General features: G+C 48.9%; 8 protein-coding genes across 8 annotated transcripts; 6 read left to right on the top strand and 2 right to left on the bottom strand.

Moving 5' to 3' along the window:
* Positions 1 to 2431: 2431 nt before the first annotated feature.
* Positions 2432 to 5332, top strand: EI90DRAFT_3137321 (MFS general substrate transporter; the record flags this gene model as incomplete). The annotated part of the gene is made up of 19 exons (XM_039064845.1): positions 2432 to 2641; positions 2695 to 2704; positions 2772 to 3010; positions 3063 to 3103; positions 3164 to 3231; positions 3292 to 3343; positions 3399 to 3561; positions 3618 to 3668; positions 3730 to 3967; positions 4030 to 4084; positions 4144 to 4194; positions 4286 to 4364; positions 4428 to 4468; positions 4535 to 4544; positions 4604 to 4649; positions 4738 to 4788; positions 4844 to 4938; positions 5013 to 5165; positions 5255 to 5332. The coding sequence occupies 19 exons, from the start codon at positions 2432 to 2434 to the stop codon at positions 5330 to 5332; spliced, it is 1731 nt and encodes a 576-aa protein (XP_038908057.1).
* Positions 5333 to 6233: 901 nt separating this feature from the next.
* On the top strand, positions 6234 to 8340 carry EI90DRAFT_3294719 (uncharacterized protein; the record flags this gene model as incomplete). The annotated part of the gene is made up of 8 exons (XM_039067448.1): positions 6234 to 6269; positions 6351 to 6388; positions 6424 to 6446; positions 6885 to 7112; positions 7458 to 7471; positions 7530 to 7692; positions 7839 to 8068; positions 8161 to 8340. The coding sequence occupies 8 exons, from the start codon at positions 6234 to 6236 to the stop codon at positions 8338 to 8340; spliced, it is 912 nt and encodes a 303-aa protein (XP_038908056.1).
* A 915-nt stretch (positions 8341 to 9255) lies between these two features.
* EI90DRAFT_3159930 (cytochrome P450) lies at positions 9256 to 12038 on the top strand (the record flags this gene model as incomplete). Its single annotated transcript, XM_039066257.1, has 14 exons — positions 9256 to 9494; positions 9548 to 9986; positions 10054 to 10186; positions 10243 to 10431; positions 10483 to 10546; positions 10596 to 10730; positions 10788 to 10856; positions 10912 to 11153; positions 11223 to 11275; positions 11330 to 11380; positions 11433 to 11475; positions 11546 to 11662; positions 11718 to 11849; positions 11915 to 12038. The coding sequence occupies exons 2-14, from the start codon at positions 9722 to 9724 to the stop codon at positions 12036 to 12038; spliced, it is 1617 nt and encodes a 538-aa protein (XP_038908055.1). The 5' UTR covers positions 9256 to 9494; positions 9548 to 9721.
* A 1919-nt stretch (positions 12039 to 13957) lies between these two features.
* EI90DRAFT_3093363 (uncharacterized protein) lies at positions 13958 to 16486 on the top strand. The gene is made up of 4 exons (XM_039062475.1): positions 13958 to 14016; positions 14071 to 14103; positions 15809 to 15921; positions 15971 to 16486. Exons 1-4 carry the CDS (start codon positions 13968 to 13970, stop codon positions 16136 to 16138), a joined length of 363 nt encoding a protein of 120 aa, XP_038908054.1. The 5' UTR covers positions 13958 to 13967; the 3' UTR covers positions 16139 to 16486.
* EI90DRAFT_659007 (uncharacterized protein) lies at positions 15981 to 17011 on the top strand. The gene is made up of 2 exons (XM_039067922.1): positions 15981 to 16456; positions 16503 to 17011. Exons 1-2 carry the CDS (start codon positions 16222 to 16224, stop codon positions 16886 to 16888), a joined length of 621 nt encoding a protein of 206 aa, XP_038908053.1. The 5' UTR covers positions 15981 to 16221; the 3' UTR covers positions 16889 to 17011.
* A 501-nt stretch (positions 17012 to 17512) lies between these two features.
* EI90DRAFT_658901 (uncharacterized protein) lies at positions 17513 to 20805 on the bottom strand. Its single transcript, XM_039067921.1, has 9 exons — positions 20609 to 20805; positions 19601 to 20530; positions 19431 to 19548; positions 19170 to 19379; positions 19049 to 19105; positions 18619 to 18982; positions 18304 to 18564; positions 18121 to 18245; positions 17513 to 18059 (listed from the first exon to the last, which is right to left on the bottom strand). Exons 2-9 carry the CDS (start codon positions 20485 to 20487, stop codon positions 17646 to 17648), a joined length of 2436 nt encoding a protein of 811 aa, XP_038908052.1. The 5' UTR covers positions 20488 to 20530; positions 20609 to 20805; the 3' UTR covers positions 17513 to 17645.
* A 2531-nt stretch (positions 20806 to 23336) lies between these two features.
* Positions 23337 to 23935, top strand: EI90DRAFT_3022965 (uncharacterized protein; the record flags this gene model as incomplete). The annotated part of the gene is made up of 2 exons (XM_039057838.1): positions 23337 to 23363; positions 23423 to 23935. 2 exons carry the CDS (start codon positions 23337 to 23339, stop codon positions 23933 to 23935), a joined length of 540 nt encoding a protein of 179 aa, XP_038908051.1.
* A 770-nt stretch (positions 23936 to 24705) lies between these two features.
* On the bottom strand, positions 24706 to 25983 carry EI90DRAFT_3137316 (Aldo/keto reductase; the record flags this gene model as incomplete). The annotated part of the gene is made up of 8 exons (XM_039064844.1): positions 24706 to 24862; positions 24949 to 25127; positions 25195 to 25261; positions 25319 to 25442; positions 25508 to 25588; positions 25647 to 25738; positions 25793 to 25886; positions 25941 to 25983. The coding sequence occupies 8 exons, from the start codon at positions 25981 to 25983 to the stop codon at positions 24706 to 24708; spliced, it is 837 nt and encodes a 278-aa protein (XP_038908050.1).
* Positions 25984 to 26368: the final 385 nt, after the last annotated feature.

The raw sequence follows: 26368 nt of genomic DNA, 5'->3' as shown, positions 1-26368 counted from the left end.
CAGTACTGTGATTCGATACAAGTCCCCATAATCCACGGATCACCAGCACTATCCGATACGTCTGCGAAAGAAAAGAAAGAAAGAAAGAAAGAAAAAACAAGCGGGATTGAACACGCTCTTAATGAATATAATGATAAAAAAATGGCAGCTGATGGATAATATCGGGCCAGTTGTTTCGCGTTTGGGAACGAAGGGTGATACAATACAGGTAAAGAGAGGAGGCATATAGAGTAATGTTGTTGGTGGCGCAGAGAGCGTTGGGGGGGGGAATAGTGAGTTGGAAGAAAGGGATTAGAGATGAGGGAGGCTAGCGAGATAGGTGATGTTGTGCAGCTACATCGAAGTTCTTCAGCTGGAACTAGCACGAGGCCGCAGAGAAGCTAATAGTGGATGGCGTAAGAAGCATGCGGGTCAAAAAGAGGTACGAGCAACGAACCAGGTGTGATACATTGTGTGAGGACCTTAATCATGCAATAACACAACCGCCAGATCCTCCACCGCTCCTATCCTCATCCTTGATGTCCTCAAGCTCTACTTGCGAGGAAGCAGAGCATACAGGCTCGGATGATGAGATGATGAAAGACGTCCAAGAAGAAGCGTTGGTCAGAGCAGTAGCGAAAGTGGTGAAGGAGTCCATTTGCTTAATATTGTAGAGAAAGGGTTGCGCGCGAAAAGGACGAAGGAGGGGTTTACGCGTTATCCTTGGTGTGTTTATGCCACCAACCCCCCATTGGCCTCGCATTTATACTCTCGCAAGAACAACAACCAAGCAACGAGAGAGAAGTTGGTTGCAGGGTCGTCAACCACCAAGTGGCCCGGTGGCGGCGTTAAGTTGTTCAGCCTGGTTGTCCTTGTGTGGTAGTCGTGGTGGGCCGAAGGTTTTGACATCGGATTTGATCGCGATTGTTACTAATACCGCTTCATCACCGCACATACACAATGCCAAGAGTGATTAGTGCGTGCCTGACGGACACGGGTCCGACATTGACGTGATGAACGCTCTGGCAAGTAATTGTTGGGCATATTCCCGGAGCTTGTGCGGGGGGGCAGCCCTTTGAATATCGGTTCCGTGGTCTTGTGGTCTTTTTTTTTTGAAAAAAGGAATAGTATACTAGTCGCCATCGTTTGATCTCCCCTGCGGAGCTGCTTGCCGAGAACTATGTAACATTTTTTTCCTTAAACTCCTGAACATCACCTTGTGAGGACCCACCATGTTGCGTGTACGTAAACCGCCCTCACAAAAGATGGGTTGACATGAGAGGTAATTCGCTTCGCACAGAAGGCTGAGACAGTTATAGCGATGAGGTATACCGATGTCGGGGCCGGCGTAGAAACAAGGGCTTAGACTACCTGCTGTGCCACAGCAAAAGGGACAGGTACGACTTTGTCATCGCGTTGAGATTGAAGCTTGGGAGTAGCCACCAGATCAGAGTACAGTAGACATGCCGCAGCTGCCCAGTATGAAGGACCGTTAACACAAAAAGGTGAGGGAAGTAAGGCCGTCCCCGTCGATGAGCGAGAGATCAATGGCAACTAGTTTGCCGCAGAGTACAGAGAGGTAGTGTAATATGATGAAGGCTGCGGAGCGAAAGCGGTCCCGTGCATCTGTACTTAGTAGCTGGTACACAACGGTGAAGAGCCGACTTGCTATTAGGTTCATTGATCGAGCATCACGCAAGCGCTGTTAAAGCGCAAGGTGTGGCTTGCGTTGAATTCCCGAAGTTTTTCCCTTAGTGTACATAACACAATGTGATCAAGTGGCGAAAAGTCCACTCAATATGTTGCATGTTGGCCACCCTGTACTGATTGGGTCCCTGCAACCTGAACACATATGAGTATGAGCATGTGTCCCCCCCGAATGATATATGTGGCAGCAGAACTTGGAGTTGTTCAAGTATGACACTCGACGCAAACGGCCTTCCCGTCCTGATGCTCATAGTCCTGTCTTGGCTTGCACCCCCGACCAATCGTTGAGCACCCGAGCTCGATTTGGAATTAAATAACCGGGTCCTCCGGCATTCTGGCCGTTATCACGATCAATAGAGCGTGCGAGCGCTAGCCTTCAAGACATTACAGGCAAAGCTCGCCGCGTCCATGAAGTTCCAACCACGGCCGCTTCCCCTCGTCACTACTACTGTCAGGACGCTGCACGTTGAACCGCGGATTGTTCTTCCAGTCATGACGAGTTTGTAATCACCACGGCGACCAGAACTTTGGAGTACGGACGGATGCCGATCTCAGCCGAACTTGACATATACACGTTACGTAAGGATGCAAAAATTCGGATTTTAGGTTACACAGTGATTACATAGGCGGCTATTAATTGCAGAAGTGACACGGCCCCGATCTGCCTCAGCAGGACGACGTTTTTGTCGCTCATAGACACAACATCCTACTGTACCACCCATTCGACTAGTTCAGTAGCTCTTGGATGGCTGACTTCCAGCGTGCAAGAACCGAAGGCACACCTCTTTTAGACGGACGGGCCGACGTATTGCAAGAATACAACAGTGTCTCCATCACACCATTAGAAAACGGCTCACTCGATAAACCCCTCAAGCATCAGGTTGGACCCTTGGAACTGAGCAAAAGGGCACGATGGACCATACTTTCTGGAGTATGGTTGGCCACTTTTCTAATCGTGAGTACAAGCGCCCACTGTTGAATTAATTCACGATCGTGCTATCCCCCTAGTCTGTAAACAGTAAGCTCTCTCTCGGGCCCTCTTCGGGATCGAGGATGATGTCTCTCTCACCCATCTTTCCCCAAAGTGACGCTCGTTGCAACATTACTCGGTTCCATCTCTAGCGAATTCAAATCATCTCACCAAGCAGGATGGCTCGGTACTGGATACCTACTCGCTGTTTGCTCCTTCACTCCACTTTACGGGAGACTCTCCAACGCACTGGGCCGAAGGGGGGCTAATCAGACCGCTCTTGTTTTTACCGCTGTTGGAATTTTGGCTTGTGGTCTTTCCAGAAATATGGAATTCTTGATTGCAGCTCGTTTTGTAAGGAGCATGGGGAAATCAATTTTTTCTAATTAAACTTGATTGCAAATAGTTTTCCGGATTGGGCGGAGGGGGATTGTTTACTAGTAGCTAGTGTGTAGCCGAACTATGGTGATACCATGCCGCGTTGCTCACCTACCATATCGGATTCAGTGTTATAGTCGCGGATATGTATAGCGTGCGGGAGCGCGGCCTCGCAAGTGGAGTAGCAGCAATTTTCAGTTAGTCCCACATCCCTTCCCTCCGACAAATCTCTATTATCTAACATTTCATCGCGGTAGATGGGCTTGGTATGGGAATGGGCGGTCCCCTGGGAGGCTGGATCAGCGATGCGTAAGTAAACTCACACGGTACTCGCTTTTCAAGTGTCATTTTTATTCTTCCGCAGGTTGGGATGGAGATGGGCATTCTTACTTCAACTCCCCTTTTTTGCGCTGTCTTCTTTCTTGACATCGTCTTCCCTCAACTACGTAGCCCCAGGGGAGGGACGGAATGCATGGGATGCTCTTCGGCGCGTCGATTATGCAGGATGCTTGTGTCTTCTCGTTGGAGTATGAAAACCTTCTCATCCGTAGACGTAAAAACGTTTTGCTAACAATGCAATCAGGTGGGATCGTTTCTTGGCTTTCTGTCGCTTCATTTCAATGGCGATACACCAGTGCGTGTAACCTTGGGCTGGGAGAAATCTTTTTGGAATTTATATCTTGAAAACCTGGTAGCTTCGTGACCCCTTGGTACTCACATCACTCTCAGTGGCGATCGCCTTTTCAGTCCTATTTGTCGTCGTCGAGCTCTGCGTCGCCAAAGAACCCATCCTTCCCCTTTGGCTTCTGAGGCAACGTATCCCCTTGCTCGTCGGGATTTCCAACGTCCTCGTTGCGCAATGCAATTTCACCATTATTTACTTCTTCCCGTTATGGTTCCAGAGCGTTCAGTTGACCTCAACTTCGGAAGCTGGTAAGTTGGTAAACGAAAGGTTGTCCGCTAACGCGAAAGAAATCACATTCGGGGCGTCTTAGGTGGTCATTTGTTCCCCACTGCTGCCGCTATGGCCCTCGGTTCGCTGTTCGCTGGGTACATCTTCTCTATAATTGGTACCGAAATAAGACCTAATCTTTTGGCCGGCCAATTAGCTGGATGATCAAGAAAACCGGGAAGTATAAAGTTCTCAATGTTATTTTCGGGTTGGTTTTTTTTTCTTTTTTCCTTTTCTCAGATTCGTCCTTTAGGGCCTTGCTAACCTTCCCCTCCTCCCCCGTCTTGTCAACCTGACAGGATATGTCCCACCATTACTGCATTCCTCATCGCAAACCTTCAAATGAACTCCTCCTCTTGGGCCCAATGGTTTAATATAGTGTGTTGGTTTCGAAAAGTGCAATGATTTACGCAACTACCCGCCTTACTTCTTGGATTTTAGATCCCGCTAGGATTTGGGAACGCAGTTGTACTGCAGACAACGTATGTCTTCATATTTCCTGATCCTCGCTGATCGATTTCTCCGCTGATCGGGCTCCTCATTAATAGTACAGGTAAAGTTTCTGTCGTTTCGTGAGGATGCCGCGCTCGCGCGCGAAAAACACACGCATTGATTAGTCTCACAATATCACTCTTTCAGTTGCGCTTCTAGCAGCCGTCGAAGGTTGGTGCGCCATTCCCCGGTGCTAAGTTGTCAGGAAAAAAAAAGCAAAGCAGCTCATATGATTCCGGATCTCGTTCTCCCTTTGCAGTTCAACATATTGCCGTTGCAACAGGGTTTAGTCAGTTATTTCGTGGTGCCGGTGAGTAGAAACCGGCCTTTTTTTTTTTTACCTTGCACCCACCTGGTTGGAAAAGGACAAGCAATTGCCGTTGCAGCCTCTTCTGCCATACTCCAAACTAAACTCCTTGCTGAACTTCGCGCTCGAATCCATGGACCTGATGCGGAAGAGGTCAGTAACAAAGCAACGCCAGCCAGACGCAAGATGGAACTCTTTATTGACCACCATGCTGTTTTTCAATATAGATCGTGCAGAGGATTCGACATTCTGTTAGTCTCGTCGCTTCTTTACCGCCTGAACTGCAACGATCTGCACGAGAAGCGTATGCGACGAGTTTACGAGCGGTTTTCCGGTATGCGGCTATCTGCGCGTTTATCTCGTTCTTGGTTAGGCTTGGAGTGAGTTGCTTTTTTTTTTCCTTTCTAAAATACACGAACAGCCTTTGGTTCCCTGCACTCCTTCGATTTTGCTGATCATCTTGGGGCAGATTCCTGAGATTTCTCTCGATCGTGAACCCAAAAATAGCTCAGGACAGTTATCGGACAACCCTGACGAAGAATCGTAAACATCCAAACATCTGTACAATCAACACTTGAAGGAGGTACATAGTGCGTGCCCCTGGAGACTAGACCCACATATATGGATTGCCATATTGTGACCGAACAACAATGAACTTTTATCATCGTTTCACGACTCGTTATTGTCATTAATCATGTAGTCATGTATCGCAATCCAATGACAATCCTACACGGTTATGTTCATTCAGGAGCGATGGCCCAAAAGTGTCTCGCTTCAAGTGCTTCAAACCCTGTGCCTTGCCAAAACAGACAACCAGAATAAGATCGGCACTGTGCATGGATTCCTATTTCCCTCACATAGCAATTTTGGGCACCTATGAGTCACTCTCAATTCTATCTCCAGTGCGGAGCTTGGACTCAGTCATGATACCAAAGGTCTCAATCATGCAACCTTGACGGTTTGCTGATGCTGTTGGGTCCAACTGATTAGACAGGTGATTCCAATCTAATTTAGTCAAGTTCGACACGAGAAGACCGATGATGCCAACTCAGACCCCTGAGACCCACTTGGAATGCCTGAAAATATCCTTGAGGACGTCTAGTGCAGAAAGATTGATGTCGGAGAGCGTGAAAAGACTAACATGACAAAACGGATCGCCATTTGGTACCAGCTCGTTCAAAACGACGGTTTTTTTACCCACGCGTAGTTCGAACCAATGGGTCCCCGATGCGAAGTCGTTCAGACATGGATGTAGGTCGTTTCTAAGCCTGGATGCCGCTCGGACTAATTTTAAAAGAGCAGACAGGGAGAGATGCGTTGAAATGACGCTCCCACCCAAGTGAGGCCATCTCCCGGCAACTACCGTGCACCGACTTCGAACCGTAGCAAGTACATACGTATAAGATGAAAGTCGTGGCTCTCAGTTCACGCCATCAGGCAAACTTGCAATGCTTGTGGCAACATCATCGACTTTGGAAGTGAGAGTGTGTGTTGCACCATTCTCGCAAGCGTTAACACTTCCGGTTGAACCGAAGTAGCAAATAAGATGGGGTCATTACGTGCAGCAAGTGGCTCAGAAGCAGCGTCATATGCCCTCAGATGAGTGAGCGTCGAATGACCACCTAATGCGCATTCTAGGCCTATGATTGTTGGTGTCAAATGTAAGTAACACCATATGGATGGGGAACGCGAGCGACCTGTGCGAGACAACACGAATAGGGTAATCGACATCAGTTTGAAGAGAATGAACCAGCTCCTCCGCCAGTAGAATGGAGATCAAGTGGCTGACGATGCTGATCATGGTGGATATCCCGGAGCTCTAACGTTCCCTGCGTAGATGCGAGGAAGAGCCAATGGCCTCCGTATAGAGTGAGCTATGATATGGAATTTGAATGTTCTTAAAACATCGGGGACATAAAGTCCGCAGGTCACGATTGCGCAAGAGACGGAAAGTCCAAACAGCGAGGCGCTCCAAAACGGCTCTTGGTGAGACGCGAAATCCGCTGAGGTGCTGTGGCGTCCAGGCCTGTGTGGTGTGGGACACGAATAAGGTAAAGAAACCGAACTACTATGTAGATGGAAATACTCGTGCTCTACAGATTGCGCTGGATTAAACATCAGTGCGACTATCCCTGGGCCTGTGGGGCCAGATGACGCCGTCCTTTTAAGTCATTGCAAGCGCCCTGCAGCATGTTTAGCAGAAAGCAGCAAGACTGAGGAGGATGAACAAGTTGTCTGGCCCCCGCGTGGCGCATCAGAGTTGCCGATTTGCAATACCATTCTGCGCATCTGTTGGAAAAAAACACACACACACACAAAAGTCCCCGGTCAGCATCCTCGAATAACATGTCACCATTTCGCGCTGCAAGCACGGCTCGCGAGTCGCTTATGTAAGAGATAATTGTCGACACAAACACCTGTAAATACATGCTCGAGGTTGATTTCCAACATTCCCTATTCATGATCGCCATTGAAGACTCGAGAAATTTAAGGGCCCCTCATCCCAGGAAACGTCTCACGAGTTCCATGTTTGTCCATCTACGCAATTTTCTGCAAAACCCTCTGATGCAGGCTCGTTCTCCTTATCATGCTGTACTAAACATTAACGTAGAGCTTTTCAGGATGGATCGTGGAGAGAGCCGCTCTGTGATAATTGCCAGGGGCTCATACAGGCTTAACGGAAAAAGTGAGTCAATCAATATTTGCCTGCCCAGTCTCGTTACTATTTTCTCAGCGTTTCACAGGTTCCACGAAGCGACCAAGTAGCAGAGGGGTGTGTTCTACCACCCCCGGATGAACACAAAGCAATTATCAAGAGGCGGCTGGAAGAAGTCCAAGAGCTTTACCGGATAACGGAGGGTGCGGACTATCCGATGCTAAGGCCGGAGGACGTGTTACAAGGCTCAAGTACATCACTTCCGACGTGGTCTGCGCTGACGGCGTTCAGACGATTGACAATGCCGTCTTTGTCACGGTTGCCCAGCCTTGAAGTTTTAGGCTTTATCCCCATATAAATCCGGGCCTAACGCTGGAAATCATACGATCGATCGCAGAGGCATGCCCTCGTCTTGAGCACGTTTCGCTTTACATCGATGCGACGGACGTCTGGGGCTCTCGATTCTCCTTTGACAACCCTCCTGTTCCTTCGAATCGTTCACCCTATGCTTCATGCCTTCCGATCACTCTCAATCCTATCTCTGGTGCGAAGCGACTCATGCACTCCCACCGAAGTGACCAGTGGCGACGGCTGCCAGGCTTTGATTACCAGCCTGCCAGCTTCCGAGTGAGGCTAACTGGACACTCTGGAACCATAACGAGAAGAAAAAATCACGGCGAAATTGCATTGTACAACAAAGATGTTGGAAATCCCGGTAGAAGCCAGAGGGGTTGGATGGGTTCCTTGGCTCAACGACAATGAAGAGGACTGCGAAGGCGATCGCCATTGAGAGTAATCTAAGCACCAAGGGGTCTCGAAGCCAAGCGGTCAAACATGGATCCCGAGGTTTCCAAGCCTACTTATTCCAGGACAGTTGCTCCGGGAGGATGGTTCCATGAGCGACACTCCGCCGGGGGGCCAGTCCTGCCTAGGCTTAATACTTGTAATTCACCGTTTCAAGGACGAAGAAACTGACTTGGAACAATTTTCATAACATGGACTGTTCTTCTACCCAACGAAATATCTCATTTCCTATTACTCCTGGACATTGTGACTTTCCACTTATATATATGCGAGAGGTCAACTTCGATTATAATCGAGTCCAAGCGGACCTAGGAGTGCAATTGGTACGCATAGATCACGTCTCTCCAACAACCTTTTCAGCCACTGGCAGATCGTTATTCAAAGCGCTCAGAATCCAAGACACTGGGTCCACGTTGAGAGCGAGATATGGACTTCTCATGCTGCGACTCGCGCTTCAAAATGTTCAGGGAGTGCACCCAAGCGATGCGTACGCCTATTCTCGTATAAAATAATGTTTAGCGGTCGAGGACAAAACGAATACCCGCGGTTCGGCTCGGCTGGCGCGTCCCAGTTGCGAGTATGACAACACAAGAATCAAGAGGTCACATCGTTATTCGTCGCGCGTTATTCATTCTGTGCATGCCGATCGATGATCGGTCAGGACTTGGAATCAGTGATTCATCCTTGAATGGTGACATTTTGGCATTTTGCGTGTAGACACCGGGATTTTGGGTGAAATTACCAGATTATTAATCTTTTGTGAATAGCAGCCAGTTGGGATATTGTGTCATACCCCATCTAGCTAGCTGAGGATGGAGGAAGGATGAGAACGTACCCAGTGTCCAAAAACGGCGGGGCGAATTGACATGTACAGTACCAACGTATGAATATGCGAACAGCCCATATGACGTGTACATGCTTACCCACCAGCGGAATTCCTCTCCACTAGAACTATTCGTCGCGAGGAGAACTGAATCCGAAACATGTATTTACACATGTTTGTGCCGACAGTTTTGTCTTAGCGGTCTAGGTCTCTTGAGAAATACTCATTTTGTGTTTGAAACGGCTTCTTTACGGTGCTCATATTGTCTCAGCGGGTGCTAGTGTTTCCATCTGCGACGCAGTACAGTGCACAAAGTGTTTGTACTGAATTAACTTTACTCGTTTGCTGGTGGAAGTTGCACATTACCTTTTATCACGGCTATGAACGGCCATGGTTAACATCATGATGGGTACGCAAGCCCTATCAGTCAGTTGCTTTCGCCGAATCTCCGATGGTTGTCGCTTAAGACTCTGTTCAAGTTGAAGAACCAGCTTGTTAACGGGCAACCCTTGAACTAACAAACGTGAAACAGGCGGAAGAAACTTGTCTCTTCAACCTGAACAGAGGCCAAAGATAGGGTCGCCAGTAAATCCAGCAGCACCTCAGTGTTCTCCGAGCCCGCTCTCACTCTCGATATAATTTGAGGCATCCTCATGGATCCACTCCACTCCTCAATTTCTCCACTTCCAAGCTATCTAGCGGCAGTCCATAATATGTTCTCGACAATTATGTGGCTTCTCTTATTGGTTTTAGCTGTTTGGAGGCTTGCTCATGCTCGTCGTCTGAGACGTCGCTCCAAGGGCTTCCCATATCCCCCTGGCCCAGTGGCCGGTGGCCTTGTTGCTTACCCCCTCCTTCGCCCGCACCCGAAAGAATCACTTCCTTGGAAGAAATTATTCGAAATGCGGAACACTTACGGTATGCAATATTGATCCACAGCCGTCACCCTCAGGTGTACCAATCAATGGTCTGGATGAACCTGCAGGGAACATTATTCGTTTCAACCTCTTTGGCCGTCAGATGGTTGTTCTTAACAGCTACGACGTAGCCAAGCACATGCTTGAGAAGGACGCGGCGATCTATTCGAATCGTCCTACGATGGCTATGTTTGGGGAATTGTGAGCGCCAGCGTTGACTCCCAGGGCCCGTCTCATCTTTCCCAATGGGCCCGTAGGATGGGTTTCTCAGAAAGCTTTGCCCTTGCCCCTTATGGAGCCCTTTGGAGGGAGCACCGGGGGCTACTTCGCCAAGTGATCGCCAAAGGTGCGATGGCTGAATTTCATACTGAACTCCAGGAGTCAGCACTCCACATACTTGCCGATGCTCTTAATAATCCGCATGAAGTGACCGAAAGTCTTCGTTTGTGAGTTTCCAGTGTTCTTCACTAGGTCCTTTCCAAATAATCCGTTTCAAGTCGCATTGGCGCAATGATCCTCAAGACGACATACGGAATAACGGTCATATCCCCCGAAGATCCGGTAAGTAAGTGTGAGTAGTTTCTAGTTTCTTTACTCATGCGTTCTCCAGTATTTGAAGGACGCCGAAAAATTGGTTCAAGCAATCACTTCCGGCTTGTTTGGCCGATATCTCGTTGACTTCTTCCCTTTCCTCGCTCATATTCCCAGTTTTTTCCCATTCGCTGGGTTCAAGAAGGAAGCCAAAGTGATTTTCCATTGCATCGTCTATGATACATGCTGATACCGTACAACTTCTGCGTAGTATTGGCGCGCCGCTCGCGCGGAGCTTATGAATCGACCCTTTGAGTACGCAACGTCTCAGGAAAGGAAGGTATGTTAGAAAAGCATGTTTTTCGGCTAGATGCATTTCTGATGCCTATTGTTAGAGAACCGAATCGTCGTGCCTTGTGAATAGACTCTTATCGTCTGGGAAGAGTCCGGATTCTGTTAAAAACGCCGTCGGCACTTTCTATGCTGCTGGGATCGAATCGACGGCCACGGTGATCAACGCATTCCTTATCTCCATGATGCTCTTTCCTGCAGTACAGCGAAAAGCACAGGAGGAATTGGACTCAGTACTGGGGACCTCGGCTAGGAATGAAGTCCTACGTTTACCAACATTTGATGAGTGGGTGGGAGCCACGTGCTCGGGAAACGCCTCCGCTGATGCTATTTTCTTCGCTCCCCGCACTCAAAGCCGGCTCCCCTACCTCGAGGCCTTGATCAAGGAGGTATATAGATGGCACCCAGGTAGGTATTGTTTCACTAGGCTAGTTATCCTTCACATGTTGTAACGTTTGTTAGCAACCCCAATGGGCCCGGGTCACGCGCCAATTCACGATGATGTTTTTGAGGGTATGATTTCCCCTTCTTGACGCTAACGTAAGGTATTGATGCCTCGACCTAGGTTATTTCATCCCAGAGGACTCGTTCATTATGGCAAATCAGTGGTCAGTCTGTTCACCAGCCCGCGCCTTGATGAACGTTTAGGGCATTCCTGACGACATTGCATGTTCGAAGGGGGATGAGCAGGGATGAAAATTATTACCCTGATCCTGAAGAATTTAGACCTGAACGCCACTTGGGTAAAACTCCAGCTCTGAATCCAAGGGAGATTAGCTTTGGGTTTGGGAGAAGGTATTTATTCTATGCTTTGTTGCAACTTATCCATGCATTGAGCCATTCCTTTTAGGAAATGCGTCGGTTCGCACTTTGCAGACGCTGTCATCTTCATCACGGTTTCATCCATTTTATCAACCTTCAATATCTCCCAGCGCGTCGGAGAGGGTTGCATCGAACCTGACCTCCGTATAGGCCACGCAAAGTATGCCCTTTACGTTACTTGTCATCCGCTATCCGCGCGTTATCGCTCATTTCCCTTCTCATTAGTGTAATCGACAACGTAGCTTGCAATTTGACGCCTAGATCTCTCGGTGCTGCTGCACTCATTAATGCAACACTCGAATCTCTTGATAATATCTTCCGCAGGCAAGGAGCTCAGGCTAAACAATGAATTTTGCGTTCAGTTACACCTGTACGGGAAGGATTTGCAATAAATATAAATGTAACATCACGGCGAGTCGTGGTCATTACCTCGTATAAGTATCATCGCGCCAGAGTCCAGCCGCAGTCAGGAAATGTGGGGTTTCGAAAGGTCAACGAGCCAAATTCGAGGCACCGGATAAGGATCTCCTGATACTGTCACGCATCGGAGACATCGTACACACCAGCCTGGACACTTGGCCGCAGTCTCAACTGGAAATCGTGGCTGGAGGACAGCAAGCAAAGTGGCAGGTACGTTATTTCAATTCAGGTCAGTTCAACGAAGAAGACTGATGATGCCAATCCAGACCCCTGCGACTACTTCAAGCCGCCTGGAACACCTGAATATATTCTTGAGAACGTCTAGGAGCCCGCAATGAATGGGAATTGTACAACTGAATGCCTTTGCCGCGTCTCTGTGTGAGTACGTACATTTTCACCATTTCCCCTTGTGGAGGCTTACCTGTTCTTGACTGTTCGAGTCCGGCTGGAAAATGACTTAGTCTATGAGTCGTATACAGTGAAATTTGGGCCTTATTTGCTTGCTACATGTGTAAAATTCGGAGCATTCAAAGATCCCCCCCCATACACTTTCCTCTTCCCGAGTGTCGTTTCGTCACTGCGCATATTCTATTTTATTATGATTAGTCTGACCAGTATACAGGAGTCGTGAATCCCTCGGCTTATGGCAACGTGCGTCAGAGTGCTTCGAACAAGTACAAGGAGAGTATAAAAACCTCCTGTTTTTCAACTCCACACGCTGTTCATTTTACTCTATCTCACCCTGTCTGCTCTATCGGTTCGAACTACGCGTGGGTAAAAAAAAAACCGTCGTTTTGAACGAGGTGGTACCAAATGGCGATCCGCTTTGTCATCTTAGTCTTCCACGCTCTCCAACATTAGACTTTCTAGACGCAACCACATGGAAAGACGAGGAAGGGAGGACCTAAATGGAAGCCTCTAGCCAAACTCGACGGCCAAGAACAGGCCAGATGGGCCAAAGGCACTCGTGACACAATTACAGGGGCATCGTGTTGTCCAAGGGAAGGGGCCCGACTTGAATGAAAGTCTCAAAACATAGCGGGAACGTACGTAACATAGGTGAAGTCCATAGGACGGAGTTACTATTGGGATTAATCGAACTCGGTATTTTTCCTGATAGATCTTTGCACTTGATCCTCTCAGTGGCGGGTGAGGTCCATCCCACTAGAATAATCCGCCATGGTCTTCACGGGCTCGCCAATTATGGCAGAGATGGTAAAGGGCATGCCCCCACAATGGATGCTGGCCAGGGAAGACTCCTAGTTAAACCCTTATCACAGGTCATGATGTTGCAATGACAGTCCGACATCCTTATTGCCGGCACCATAGCGGCGGCAGAGATAATGAGAGGTATCGGTTCAGGGATATCGGTGCGATGTCAAGATGAATAGGGGAATGGTTAAGCTGTAACCCTAGTAGAGGCTGGAATCCTGCCTACTGTAACCCCATACGGACGGTGACTTATGTAATACGTACACAACGTGACCTACCGTCGGAATGAGTAACTTACACGGGCGACGTTGAAGAGGCATCCACAAAGACCGTACTTACAGAAGATGACCAGTCCGGTAGCGAATATGGGGAGATCTCGGTGTTCCATGGCACAATCGATACAACACCCACTCAATTACAATCACACACTTCAGGGCTTTCAAGACACACAAAGAATCGTGTTGAAGATGTAGATCCTAACAAAGGACGGTGCATGATTGAAAACTGCACAAGAGACCGGATTGTTGAATTTACTCATTGTGTGCCCCTGGCACAGTCGAAAAATCTAACACTGGTAGGTGGTTATTTGATGGTGTATAAAGTGTATATTACTTGGCAGATAAAATCACTGGAATGGCATTGGGACATGCAATATAAGACTTTGCGTCTAAATACTCGTTACAACATATTTCCATGTAGGTTGCTCTAGGTTATTGTTGGTTTAAGTTTGGTTGACACCACTATGACAGTGGGAGCTGCCGTGCGTGGGATGTTGGACAGGGGTTCACTGTGGGAAGTCCCCCCATCAGATTGTACTGGGTTGTACCATCACCTAATCGAAAATGCCGGGAGTCCCTATCAGCTTTTTGGAAATGCTCAGTCGTGTGTAGTACCAGGGCTACCTAGCATCTGGATTCTGACGTACATATTGATACCAAAAGAGAATTTCGCACATTAACTTAGAGGATTCCAATCCCTCATTCTCATCCTCGCTGAGTTCCACGTCCTCCCTTTTCAAGTCCGTCCAGGTGTGGGAAGTTCCCCGTCAGATTGTACTGGGTTTTACCATCACATTAAAATACTTATCATTTTCTTCGAAATGCGGCAGCTGCTCAGTCGAGTGGAGTACCAGGGCTACCGTAGGCATGTGATTGTTGGGAGCGAGGAGACCATTGGGAAGAGTGGAAGCGCGGGGTGCTAATGTTGGTTTTGGGTTCCTTTCGTCGGTTCGGGAGTTGCCATTTACTTTGGAACTTCATCTCACCTGTCATCTCTCTTATCTCTGTGTTCCCCCCACACTCATCCAATCGACGCTGGATATCCGTAATATGCGCAGCCATGTTTTTCTTGGCTGGCCCTCTGTTTTCTGCATCCTAATACGTGCTTCAATGCTTACTATTGCCAATCCAGGTTGAGCGATCTTGCGCAATCAGCTCATCCGATCTTGGCAATCAAGCCTGCATTGCACCCTTTGGTGGGAGCCAAATCTGTGTCTGCTATTTCGTCCCTTCAATTCTTGAGTCCGACACTGTGGGCCCATGCTCTGTTGCACCGTGCACGCATGCCAGTGCTTCCATTCCAATATTCAGGCTTGTACAATTGGACGCGTTCCCACGCGTTTTGACGTGTTCTTCACTCATTGATGCCAAGATTTTGGGCCAACCGACATGGAAGGACGCAGACCAGATGTGTTATCATGGCATTGCCCAATGCGCTGTTGCAGAGCCTGCACTGGTGCCTAACCACAAAGTGTGCCTACTACTACGCTCTTAACTTTCCTCCCCTTCCCATTTCCTTGCTAACTTTCTACTCCAGGAAACAATCAAACTTCCCAAAAGTGACCGGAATTGGAAGACAATAGCTTCCTCCGCGGCTAAAAGGCGAACTCCCATTGGTGAGGTACAAAGAGTGCTGGAACCCCGCGGGTCGGGTTTCACGGATGAGCAAACTATGTGTTCCCCACCGTTCACCCCACCGTTCACCCCACCATTCACCTCATCATTTGCTTTGCGATCTACCTGCCATATTTACCCCACTGATTATTGTCATCCTATCTTCGAAACCGACTTGCTCTTGGGACCTACGCCGGCCCCACAGACCCCGAGGGGTTGTCCCTGCAAAGGTGTGTTCAAGCGCGAGGTTTAGCGCGAGGTTTTCTCTGCACCCTCAGTATAGCCTTGGGGTATTATTTTCTCCGACACTCACAACGACAAGCGCCAGTGTATGCGTGTATTACTATATACCAAATGAATATATTATGATTTACTATTAAAACAGGCGGGGTTACCTATCAATAACTTCCAGGGAACCCTGTCAGTATTTCCGGGGTACCCCGTCAGGATGGCCCCGTCAGACTGCGCATATCTGATAGGAGGTCCCGGCACTCGAAATCTGATGGTTGGCCCCGTCAAATGGTAATGGGGCTACCTAGCAGGGCTGGTACCGGGGCAACCCTACACCATCTGCCGGGGTTACTTCCCACTGTGGGTTACTTCGTTCTGGTGCCAGAGCAAGTGATACTTGACGCATATAAAAATGCAGTGGATAAGAAGGGAAAAACATTGGGAAGCGCAAAAAGAGGGAAATTTCCATCATTCAATATAAGCGGTCAGTTGTATATCAGGTTGTAACATCTAAGTTTGGATATAGAAGACCGACGTGTTCAAATACGAGCTGCTTCCGATTGACAATGCAATGGATCATATAGCACTTTTGATCCAGGACGCAATACGCGAACGTGCGGCACCATCAGATTTCACTGTCCACACCACTCCTTTCGACAATCTTCCTGTGTTTACAAGTCATGTACGATTGTGATCTACCGGAGTGGGAAAGTACTTTGGCACCTGAAATCCCAGGAGCTTGCGGCATTGCTACTAAAGAACAAGAAACTCGCTGATATGTATGACCTATACAGGACGTGGATCCAAGGGGTCCCTGGCGGTGCGATGAAGGACTTGGATTTTAACCCTCTACGGCAACCTTCCGAGGAGAAGGAACCGCTGGCGAGAGTGTTGCGTCATAAGAGCTTGAAGAAGGAATCGCTGGCGAGGCATACGGAGGGTGCGGACGGTCGAGGAACGTGGACAGTGGATGCGATACGCAAATGGGCAGGGGACGTGTCGAGCTCGGGCAGTGGGACGAAACGGAGGGTAGGGGACGGGTCAAGCATGGGCAGCAGGGAAAAACGGAGGAGGGTGGAATACACAAGTGTTCGGAATGAAAGATCGTAGCATTCCCAACAAGTTTGCTGGGGTTCAATGGATGGGAGCATCAGAATTGGATCGTTCAAGACGAACCAACTGTTGCACACTCTCATTGATCATATTTCTCTCGTTGGCTTGCCCTCCCTTTCGCCCACCACCCTTGTATCTGCTGAGCCAGACCCACACTTCGGATGTTGGGCCGGTTCTACACCCGCCCGTCCTACTCGGTCTTACAGTCACCGTCCATTCTATACAGTGCGAGACGATAGCGGCTCAATGCTTGCCTTTCTGTGTGAGCCCTGTCAAAGGAAGCTTACAGATTCCAATAATGGCGCCCCAGCCGAGAACAGCAGCTTCATAACTCCGGAATACAAGTGTGAAGCCATGAGCAGCTAATGCCCTCACAACATGCATATGACCCACGCGAGAATTGAAGGATGTTCCAGGCGAGTTCAGAAGGAAGCATTAGGGAAATCGCTGAGGGCGTAACGACCGAATGGATTGTGTGAAGCAGCAAATAAGAATGTAGTGGGATTGAAGGACCATAGAAAGCGTGTGAGAGATCCAGCTGAAACGAACCTTGAACTTTAGTAGAAGGGTTAGGCGTATGATACTGCGGTGTGCAAGGGGCTTGCGAAGCTTGTTTGTTTGTTTGTTTTATTCTGGATATTTGACCTGCAGAGCTTCAGGCTGCTCAGACGATCTGTTTACAAAGGAAATCAGATTCGTGGGAAAGTGCAATCAGTGGCAAATGGCCACCTCATGGGAGCTTAATTAAGCTCAGCCATTCAGTTTGATCATAACAAAATTAAGTAGCCTGGTACTTGTGGTAATCACAAAACAAGGTCAGGCGTTTACTAGATGCGTTCTTCTTCACAGGAAATAACTAAAGATGATGACTTGGTGGTACCAGGTTGCCTTGTGCGTGAGGGTACGATGTGGCCAGAATTTCTAACTGCTCTTGGATCCTGAGAAAGTCTATAAGGAAAACGTAAGGCCGTTGGCCCTCTATTACGGTGCAACTCCACGTTTGAATCCAGATTTTGATGCATGTGACAGAAAAGCAGAAAAACGGCTGGTACAAACAATAATACACTCGAAGATTCATCAAAGATTTATCAAGTCGCCATCTGAAACTGCTGTAATGTATGAAGGACACTACGCGCAAGCTCAACACCTTTCATCTGACCTTGCGACTCCCGCTGCATTCGCAACAGACTATTAGTAGAATAGGTCGCCTGGTCCAGCTTGGATGAGGATGATGGCTGTTCATCGTCCTCGGTGTCAACTCCCTCTTCCGGCGTATGCTCCAAGTGAGAAGCTTGAATAGCTTTCGCAAATCGTGTGGTGAGGTCCGCATAGAGGAACGTAAATTCAGTGACAGCATCGATCCAAGATTGAAGCTTCGAGGGTCGCGATCCACCAGGGAGGAGATCGATGATCTTCTCGAATGAGCCCGTGCCGTCATTTGAGCAAAGAAGGGCAAGTAGGACAGCCAAGTGACCTTTCAAGAAGTTGGCTTCGGCACTGCCCTGGAATGTGCCATATCGACTGAGCTGAATTGCTTCGGGGATTACGAAAGGACCCACTCACCAGTTCGGCGCTTTCCTTTGTCTGGTCGACATACAGGTTAACGACGCATTGCAACCCACTGATCCTGGCGCGACACCGACAACCTCGTAGACATGACCGAGCCAGGGCACATTCAGGGTCGACCACTTTGATGATACAACTTCTTCAGTGAAAATAACGGATAATGAATCGCGACCTACTCACATGAAGAAGAAATGAGCTCTGGACCATTACCCCCTCCTTGTACTAGACTAGTGATCAGCGCCAGCGCCATGCAAAGAATGTCAAGCTTGTTCGCTGCATCATCATCTTGTCCAACAGCCGTCGATTTCGCCGCATAAGACGAAATGATGCGCAAACATGCAGGAACAGTAAGATTGTTCGACAAGATCGGTGTCCGCCAGTTAAATCCCAATTCCATAAAATTCACCAAGGTTCTTAAGCAGCTGATCATCAGGTGTGTACCTATCACTCAGACGTTAGTCCTTGGCACAAACTAAGGAGTCGATCATTACACACCATCAAAAAAATCTTCCCTCTCTTCCAGACTGAGAATCTGGCACACTAGCAACGTCGCTGGGAGACCTTCGACAAATTCCTTTTGCACCGATAACAAGTCGGATTGAATAATTTCCGTTTCCGAAACACTCTGAAATTCCAGGAGCTTGCTTTCCAAAACGCACAGGCAATTGTCCACGTGCTCTAGGCTAGGAGTGTTAAACGAAGTGGATGGGAGAAGTTCGAGACCCTTCGTATAACCGTCGACCCGCGAAGTCAACAGAGGTAGCTCGAGTTTCAGCGAAGCTATTATATATGGGAAGACGGCCACATGATGGGATCGCATTTTGAACAGGGCCTGGGACGCTAGTTGTCGGATCGTGATCTGGGGGGGGGGAGAAACAAATGCCTCAGCATCGGGCCAACCAAACTCAGTGGCAACAGCACTCACATAACTATCCTCCGAGAGGAGTTTCCCTTTCCTAACGAAGGAGCGTAATTGCTGGATCTTTAGGATGAAGAAGCGCTTAAGCACTAAAGTTCTCGAAGGAGGGGTCTGACAGACGACTGACCAGCACCCGTTCGGGCTTCCCGATCTTCAGCAGTCTGGCATCCTCAGATCGTCCATTCCCCACAAAGAAACCAAATGGATCGACGTCGTGGGGCCACTGCACGACCATCCCCAAATGTTCGCCAACGTCCGATTCTGAAGCAAGGAGGTCCGTAGGTCTTGCTTCTCTGGCCACTAACGCAGCGAAAATGACGAGACATACATCTAATATCTAGAAAAGAGTCATTACTGAGTGGAAAAGGTAATCTTAGGATGCTCGTACCTTGTCCCCTGCATCGTTCGATTTTCGCAATATAGTCCATGCTGATCCGATGGCGTCAGCTGAGGCAGCCCTCCGAACAAATTCTAGGGAGCACATATTATCTAGAAGCTTGATAACACTGGTGAAGGATAGTGTTAGTAGCCAGGATCAGATTCACAGCAATCTCTTACCTTAGTCGCTTGACGGAAACGGTCATTTCTGGATTCATCCCCTCCAGCAAGTATCCCATTTCATCTAAGAACCGCCTGTTCTCGCCTTTGTCTCTCAACTCGCTTATACTTTTCAGGTCCAGAGGACCCATCAAACCCTCGTCGATCCCATCATCCGAAGAAGCATCTACACGCAGCCGTTTCCGCATCTCAGCATACGACTCGTGGAAAAGCTCTTGGGATTCGGGATCTAGCGTGAAGGGTTGTGGCTGGGATTGAGGTTGATTTTCTTCATCGTTTGTATTAGATGAGAGACGGATAGGAGCAAGAAATGATCGGGAGGCTGAGTAGGTTCGGACGCTAGGTCGAGTTGGTGGCGGAAGAGCCTCAGCAGAGGCAGACCCAGTGTCGTTCGAGGGTGGTACAGAAGGCCGGATGGACGGGAGAGTGGGATTCTCATCTATGCGGAGTGAAATATTCGGTAAGGAGACGGTCCCGGGAAGACCAAGCGGGCGTGAAGGGCTTGAATTAAGGGAAGGATGTGTGCTCGGACGCCCGGGCGAATTCATGGAAGTGACTGGGGATGGCACGGCTTCAGATAGTGTCACTGCGCGACGCAGCATCCTGTGCTTGGCCGGGGTTCCGGGTGCAGGGCCCGACACCCCACTTCGGGCTGGCGAGTGTGAGATTCCATGAACAGGGATATCGATACTTTCGAATAATCGTGAAAGATCTTTAACTCTGGATGGGGAGCCAGGTAAGGCAACTGCATTTGATGATGATGCAGAGGGAATAGATTTAGATTTAGGCTCCGGTGTTCGCCTATCGTATGTATCCTCTTGTTTAGACCCTTTAATGGCAGGTGGCGGGTTCGATAGGGGTTCTAGGGCGCTAGGAGATGTCGGCATCGCAGTGAACGTTGTATTCGACGGCCCAAATGGTGAAGGGCTTCTGCGGAAAGGGGAAATAGCTTGGATGTAATTTAGTTTATTCGATAGCCATGAATACATGACCAGCTAATTGACTCACAGGAGGGATCGCGCTCGGGAATTGATTTAGGACGCTTAGTCTTGTGCGTCACGCTGTGCAATGGAGATGTTTCAGGTCCAGAACGAGAATCAGCTCGCCTCCTCTTCTTTGGGGAAGGCATGAGTCTAAGAGGGTCATCACTGCTGCTGTCTTCGTGGGCTGGGCGTAGTGGCTTGTATGCGTGCCTCGGAACATCATAGGGGGACGAGGGACTTGTGTTAGACACCTGCTTCTTTGCGCTCGGAGGACTTGGGGTGAGGATCTCGACATAGACCCTCGTCTCAGGAACCACCTTTTTTGGCGTCAGCGGTGACATGCCAGCGGCATGATTATGATTGTCCGCCTCGCTTGATGGCGCGTGTGATTGGCGTCGAGTTGACGCCTCATTGGCGCGCTTCCTTCCAAGACGCCCGTAAGTTACAGGAGGCCGCCCATGCATCAAAAGGTTTTGTTGGGGTACTTGATCGCAAAACGCAAACACAGCGCGGGGACGTGTGCGTTTGTCAATGAATTCATTGAAATCACATGACGTTCCGGAACTGATTCGGCGTCGTGTGATGCGGAACGTGCTCGCATCAGTGATGCCAGATTGAGATTGTGTGGCGAGATCTGCGAGGGAATGGAATGTGCTGGAAGCATCGCGGGCAGTGGAATCAGGCCCAACTCCGACGCTTTTCTATTGATCAGGTGGTTCCGGCGACAGTTCCGGAATGTTGCAAATAATGCCGGTGAACCCAGACTCGTACCCAGTCGGAGGAGCTCCGTGGACGCGCAAAATAATAGCTTTTTTACGCAATGTAAATAAACGTTCTCACACTGGTACTCGACTGCTTCCGATGCTAGTCACGTTCCGTACCCAATACAAAAGATCACATGGTACGGAGTTAAACAAATATCCGATCACCTACTCCGAAACTTAGCCCGCGACACTTCGCTCCTCCGACTGGGGCAAAATGTAGGTGGCGATGCATCGGAAACACCCGACTCTCACGCTAAGCCTGAATGAGTTGTACATAGAGGTTGCGCAATGTAATTGTTAGTGTTGACACATGCGGTCATTGTACCCAACCCAACCCATAGAGACTTGGGAGCACCTTGAGGGTTGTGAAATCGACAACCCGGGCATGTGCGGAAATTGACTCTTCATATAATACTTCTGTAGCAATTTGCAGTTGGTGCTTTGTAGTGAAGCGGTACAAGCGTGAGCTGGGGCTATGTAGCCTTTTTGGCTGCGGGTGTTCGATTCCCACTCAGTAAACCTTTTTTTTTTCCTTCTTTACTCCTTAGTGTAAATGGGATGTTACAATTATTCCTGAGACCAAAAAAAAAGGTTTACTGAGTGGGAATCGAACACCCGCAGCCAAAAAGGCTACATAGCCCCAGCTCACGCTTGTACCGCTTCACTACAAAGCACCAACTGCAAATTGCTACAGAAGTATTATATGAAGAGTCAATTTCCGCACATGCCCGGGTTGTCGATTTCACAACCCTCAAGGTGCTCCCAAGTCTCTATGGGTTGGGTTGGGTACAATGACCGCATGTGTCAACACTAACAATTACATTGCGCAACCTCTATGTACAACTCATTCAGGCTTAGCGTGAGAGTCGGGTGTTTCCGATGCATCGCCACCTACATTTTGCCCCAGTCGGAGGAGCGAAGTGTCGCGGGCTAAGTTTCGGAGTAGGTGATCGGATATTTGTTTAACTCCGTACCATGTGATCTTTTGTATTGGGTACGGAACGTGACTAGCATCGGAAGCAGTCGAGTACCAGTGTGAGAACGTTTATTTACATTGCGTAAAAAAGCTATTATTTTGCGCGTCCACGGAGCTCCTCCGACTGGGTACGAGTCTGCGGTGAACCGGCAATCTAACCGGGGGGATGCTGAATGTGAAGGACGCCAGCGAAGGAGTACCTTCTATCATGGCCCAGAAAAATGTAGAAGGACTACGTAGCACACGAGAGCGCCATAGCGCGCCTAACTGGGCCGTAACCGATCGTCGCTTGTCAAGCGTTTGTCGACATCAAGCAAGCCTGTTTGCATTGTAATTTGTAGGCGACTTGCATCCGGAGCCGATGGATCTTCGCCGAAGAACAATCAACGCACAATATTTAGGATCTTTGCGATCGCCGCTACCGTAAACCCTCATGAACCGCGCGCATACTCCACAAACCCCTCTCGTCAGCTTGCCCGCTTTCCTATGCTCAGCCGAGCATCAAAGGACTGGATTAGTATGTTGTGGCCCCGCCCGAAACACGTTTTTTTTTTTGGTGGTTCCCAAGGCGATATATTCCAAACACCACTAGACACCACTTGTCCCAGCCTGTGCCTTGTCGCTTGAAGCTGGCTGCTGCATGTTCTGGCCCGCTCCAGTCTTGTTGCTTACCAACGAACTCGTGGTCGTAACAGATCTTCGGCAACCTCTGACTGAACTCCACAGCATTTTACTACAAGATCAATCTCCCGAACACGCGTTCTCCTCGTTCTTCAATAAGGCTGTTCAAACACGGTATTAACGCGAACGGGAAGGCGCCCGCCTTGAGGCTTTTTACCATTCGGCCTCAATTATAAAATCATAAAGCCCAAAACGGATAAAAACCCTCGAAAGGTATAATAACCCTTTATCACTTGCGAGTACCATTCCCTCTAACGCCCACGTTCACCTTTTCTTCTTTCTCGTCCTCTTCACTCTCTTTTACTCCTTTCCCCCTTCTCCTTCTTGAAGACATGTTGGACATCGATTGGAGTGATCCTGTGAGTTGAATTCTTACCATTTTCTTGGAATATATATCCTCAACGTCATCTTTTTTCAGCAACCTGCCCGTCCAGGCCACCAACGAGCTGCCTCGCTATGGACAAAAGTAAAGAACAGTATCAGCATCCTCAAACCCGAACCCGGCACTCTACCGCCTCCACCCCGGCGTTCCAATTCAGATCCTCGTAGCAGTTCTTCCCGATCCAAGTCCGTCCCTCGCACCTCATACGACTACCGTACACACGAGCGCCATCAAAGCCAAAGCCCACCAAGGACCTATCAACCCCAGATCAGAGTCCAAACAGGTCACGGCTCTCCACGAATTTATACTCCCACATCTCCTACCAAGGGTTATAGTTACAATATCTCCCGCGGTGCCGCACCTGCCCCCGTGCGCCGGTCGACCCAGCCAACCTCCGCTCCTGTTCGTTCGACCCCCCAACGATCCAAAACAGTTCCTTCCAATGGCGTCATGTATAACGGAAAGCTAATCGTTGGGAACTCCAAGGATGTCGAGCGCTACATATCTTCGCAGAGGCGAATCGAAAATTGGTCCCGTAATGTTCGGTGAAGAGGCCCCAGTCTCTTAGCTAAACAGTATTGTTTAATTGGCTGAGGTATTTGGTTATTTTGGTGGGTGTTCGGATCTCATCGCCATCAGGATCAACCACCCGTTCTCATCATCTCTCGTTGCTCGTGTCCTTTTAGGGCATACCCAGCCATTATTTTGACGAGAACATTATGCCACTGAACTTTCGGATCTCGGTATTTCTCATCTCTGCTACAGCATTTCCCTCCGACTCACCCCGATCGATGATGTTATGAGAACCAGACTGTCACCAATTCCCCCTTTAGACTAGTATTAATATTCCCGAATGTTAGCGTTACTTTTGCTCTGTTTCTGTTCCCCACGAATTCGAATCCAGAATGTTCTTTTTCGTTTTGAAACACTCATGTGTGAAAATGACGTTGAGGGTTCAGCCTGTGGGCGATCTTGTGCGATCGATCTGACCCACGGTTGAACTTTGGCTCTGGAGCTTGGAGCCTAAATAATGATGGTGGGGCAACTCCATATCTTTATTACCTCCAAGGCGATCGAAAATGGCATCTACATCAGGGCCGATTTCGGAGGTCGGTTTGCGAAGCTGCATCAATTAGCGAGTTTGGCAACTTAAAACTGAAAATCTGCCATTGATCATTGATCATTCTATTACGCATGGAACACGAGGCAGCGAAGCCGGTCAAGATCTGGAGCCTCACAGAATCAACGCAAACCTCCGAACTTAGAAACGAGCCCTATACAGATGGCAAGAACCGTGACTCGCAGGAACATCATGCCGATCAAGGAGCATCAACGGGATTCCACAATAACGCTCCTTTGGATCCTTGATCGAGAGCGTCCAACGCGGACACTTGAGCCTCGCTGAGTTCGAAATCGTATACCTCTGCGTTGGACTTGATGCGTGATGGCGTCGCAGACTTGGGTAACGGGACGAATCTAAGGTAGTTGGAGAAATTTTCAGCACGTTATCGTATCACCCACACAATATTGCTGTTGAGCAGAGGCTACAAATGGATACCCACCCTCGTTGCAGGGACCAGCGAAGGTATACTTGGAAAGGGCTTCGATCGACTTCGCTGGCGATACGGAGTACAGTAGGATCGGAGGCTCTGCCGCGTACGAGAGGACTGTAAGCTTCGACAACTATTCCGCGTTCATTGCAGTACTCGACGATGGGCTTCTGCTGGCAAAAGGGGTGGACCTATACGCGAAAAAATATCAGTTATCGAGGCGGTTCACATGTAAGATATCAATGTCATGAGGCACACCTCAATCTGATTCACCGTGGGGGCCGGCAGACCTTCCTTCTGGATCTCTTCAAGATGGTGTACACCACTTTAGAAATAGGAGAAGCACATCGGTAACCAATCTCAACACTTTCAATGGACTCACTAGTTCGAGACACCCACAGAACGTATTTTTCCGGCTTTCTGGGCGTCAAGTAAGGCCTTGTACGTAGCAAGGCGCTTTTCACTCCCAGGTAGAGGAGCATGGATTAGATATAGATCGATGTAGGCTTTGGAGTCGAAAACCGAAAGTCAGCAGCCGATGAGGCCACGGAGTACTGTGTTGAGAACATACTGAAGCCAAAATTCTCCAAGGATCGGTCTACGAGCTTCAAAGCGCTTTCATAGCCTTGTTGATTGATTGGGATCTTCGTAGCTAGATCGTCCGTCAAACAAGTTTCATCGGTGACCTTACGTTGACCCCCTATACGTACTGACGAAAATCTCCTCCCGATTGATACCGGAGAGTCGAATGGCTTCGCCAACCTCACGTTCATTCGCGTAATATACGGCTGAGTCAATATGTCTATGACGCAGCGTATGATTACAGGATCTATGAGTGATAAACCAGCAGTCTCACCGGTACCCAGCTTTCAACGCCTCCAGAGTCGAGCTGACACATGTGGCCCCTCCATTCTGAAAAACTCCAAACCCAAGCAAAGGAAGCTTGAAGCCTACACACAACCACCTCGATGAAGCTTCTCATTTCGCTCACTGGCACTGCTGACCTGAAGAAAGTTTCACCGTCGACGCCAAAGTCAGCCCAGCCATGCCCGTCTTTGTAAGATGGGTTTGCAGTCGATAGGAGACAGGGAAGAAGATCCGGTTTACGGCTTCCTGCGCTCTCTCACGATTGGATCATCCTCATCAGTCATCCATGATGGGCGAATGCTCGAATCGGCAAGTTCTCAAGGAATTGAACTACATGAACAACGCCGAGAGGGAAATTGCTATCACGACGGCGACATCCGCACAGCGCGGAAGGTGAAACCAAGGCAAACAAGATGACTGTTCCCCCTTTGAGGATCGGCGTCTCTTCCCGCTAAAGGAGAGGCTGGTCACCTGCCTAGAATGGGCGGCACTTCGAGTGCTACTTACTGGTAGTGGCTGTGGCTGTGCTTATCGGGTGAGCACAGCAATTCAACCCTGAGGCCGA

The sequence above is a fragment of the Cantharellus anzutake genome (assembly GCF_015039405.1).
Source record: "Cantharellus anzutake strain C23 chromosome Unknown EI90scaffold_186, whole genome shotgun sequence".
Classification (NCBI taxonomy): domain Eukaryota; kingdom Fungi; phylum Basidiomycota; class Agaricomycetes; order Cantharellales; family Hydnaceae; genus Cantharellus; species Cantharellus anzutake.
This window is presented reverse-complemented; position numbering and strand designations above follow the sequence as displayed.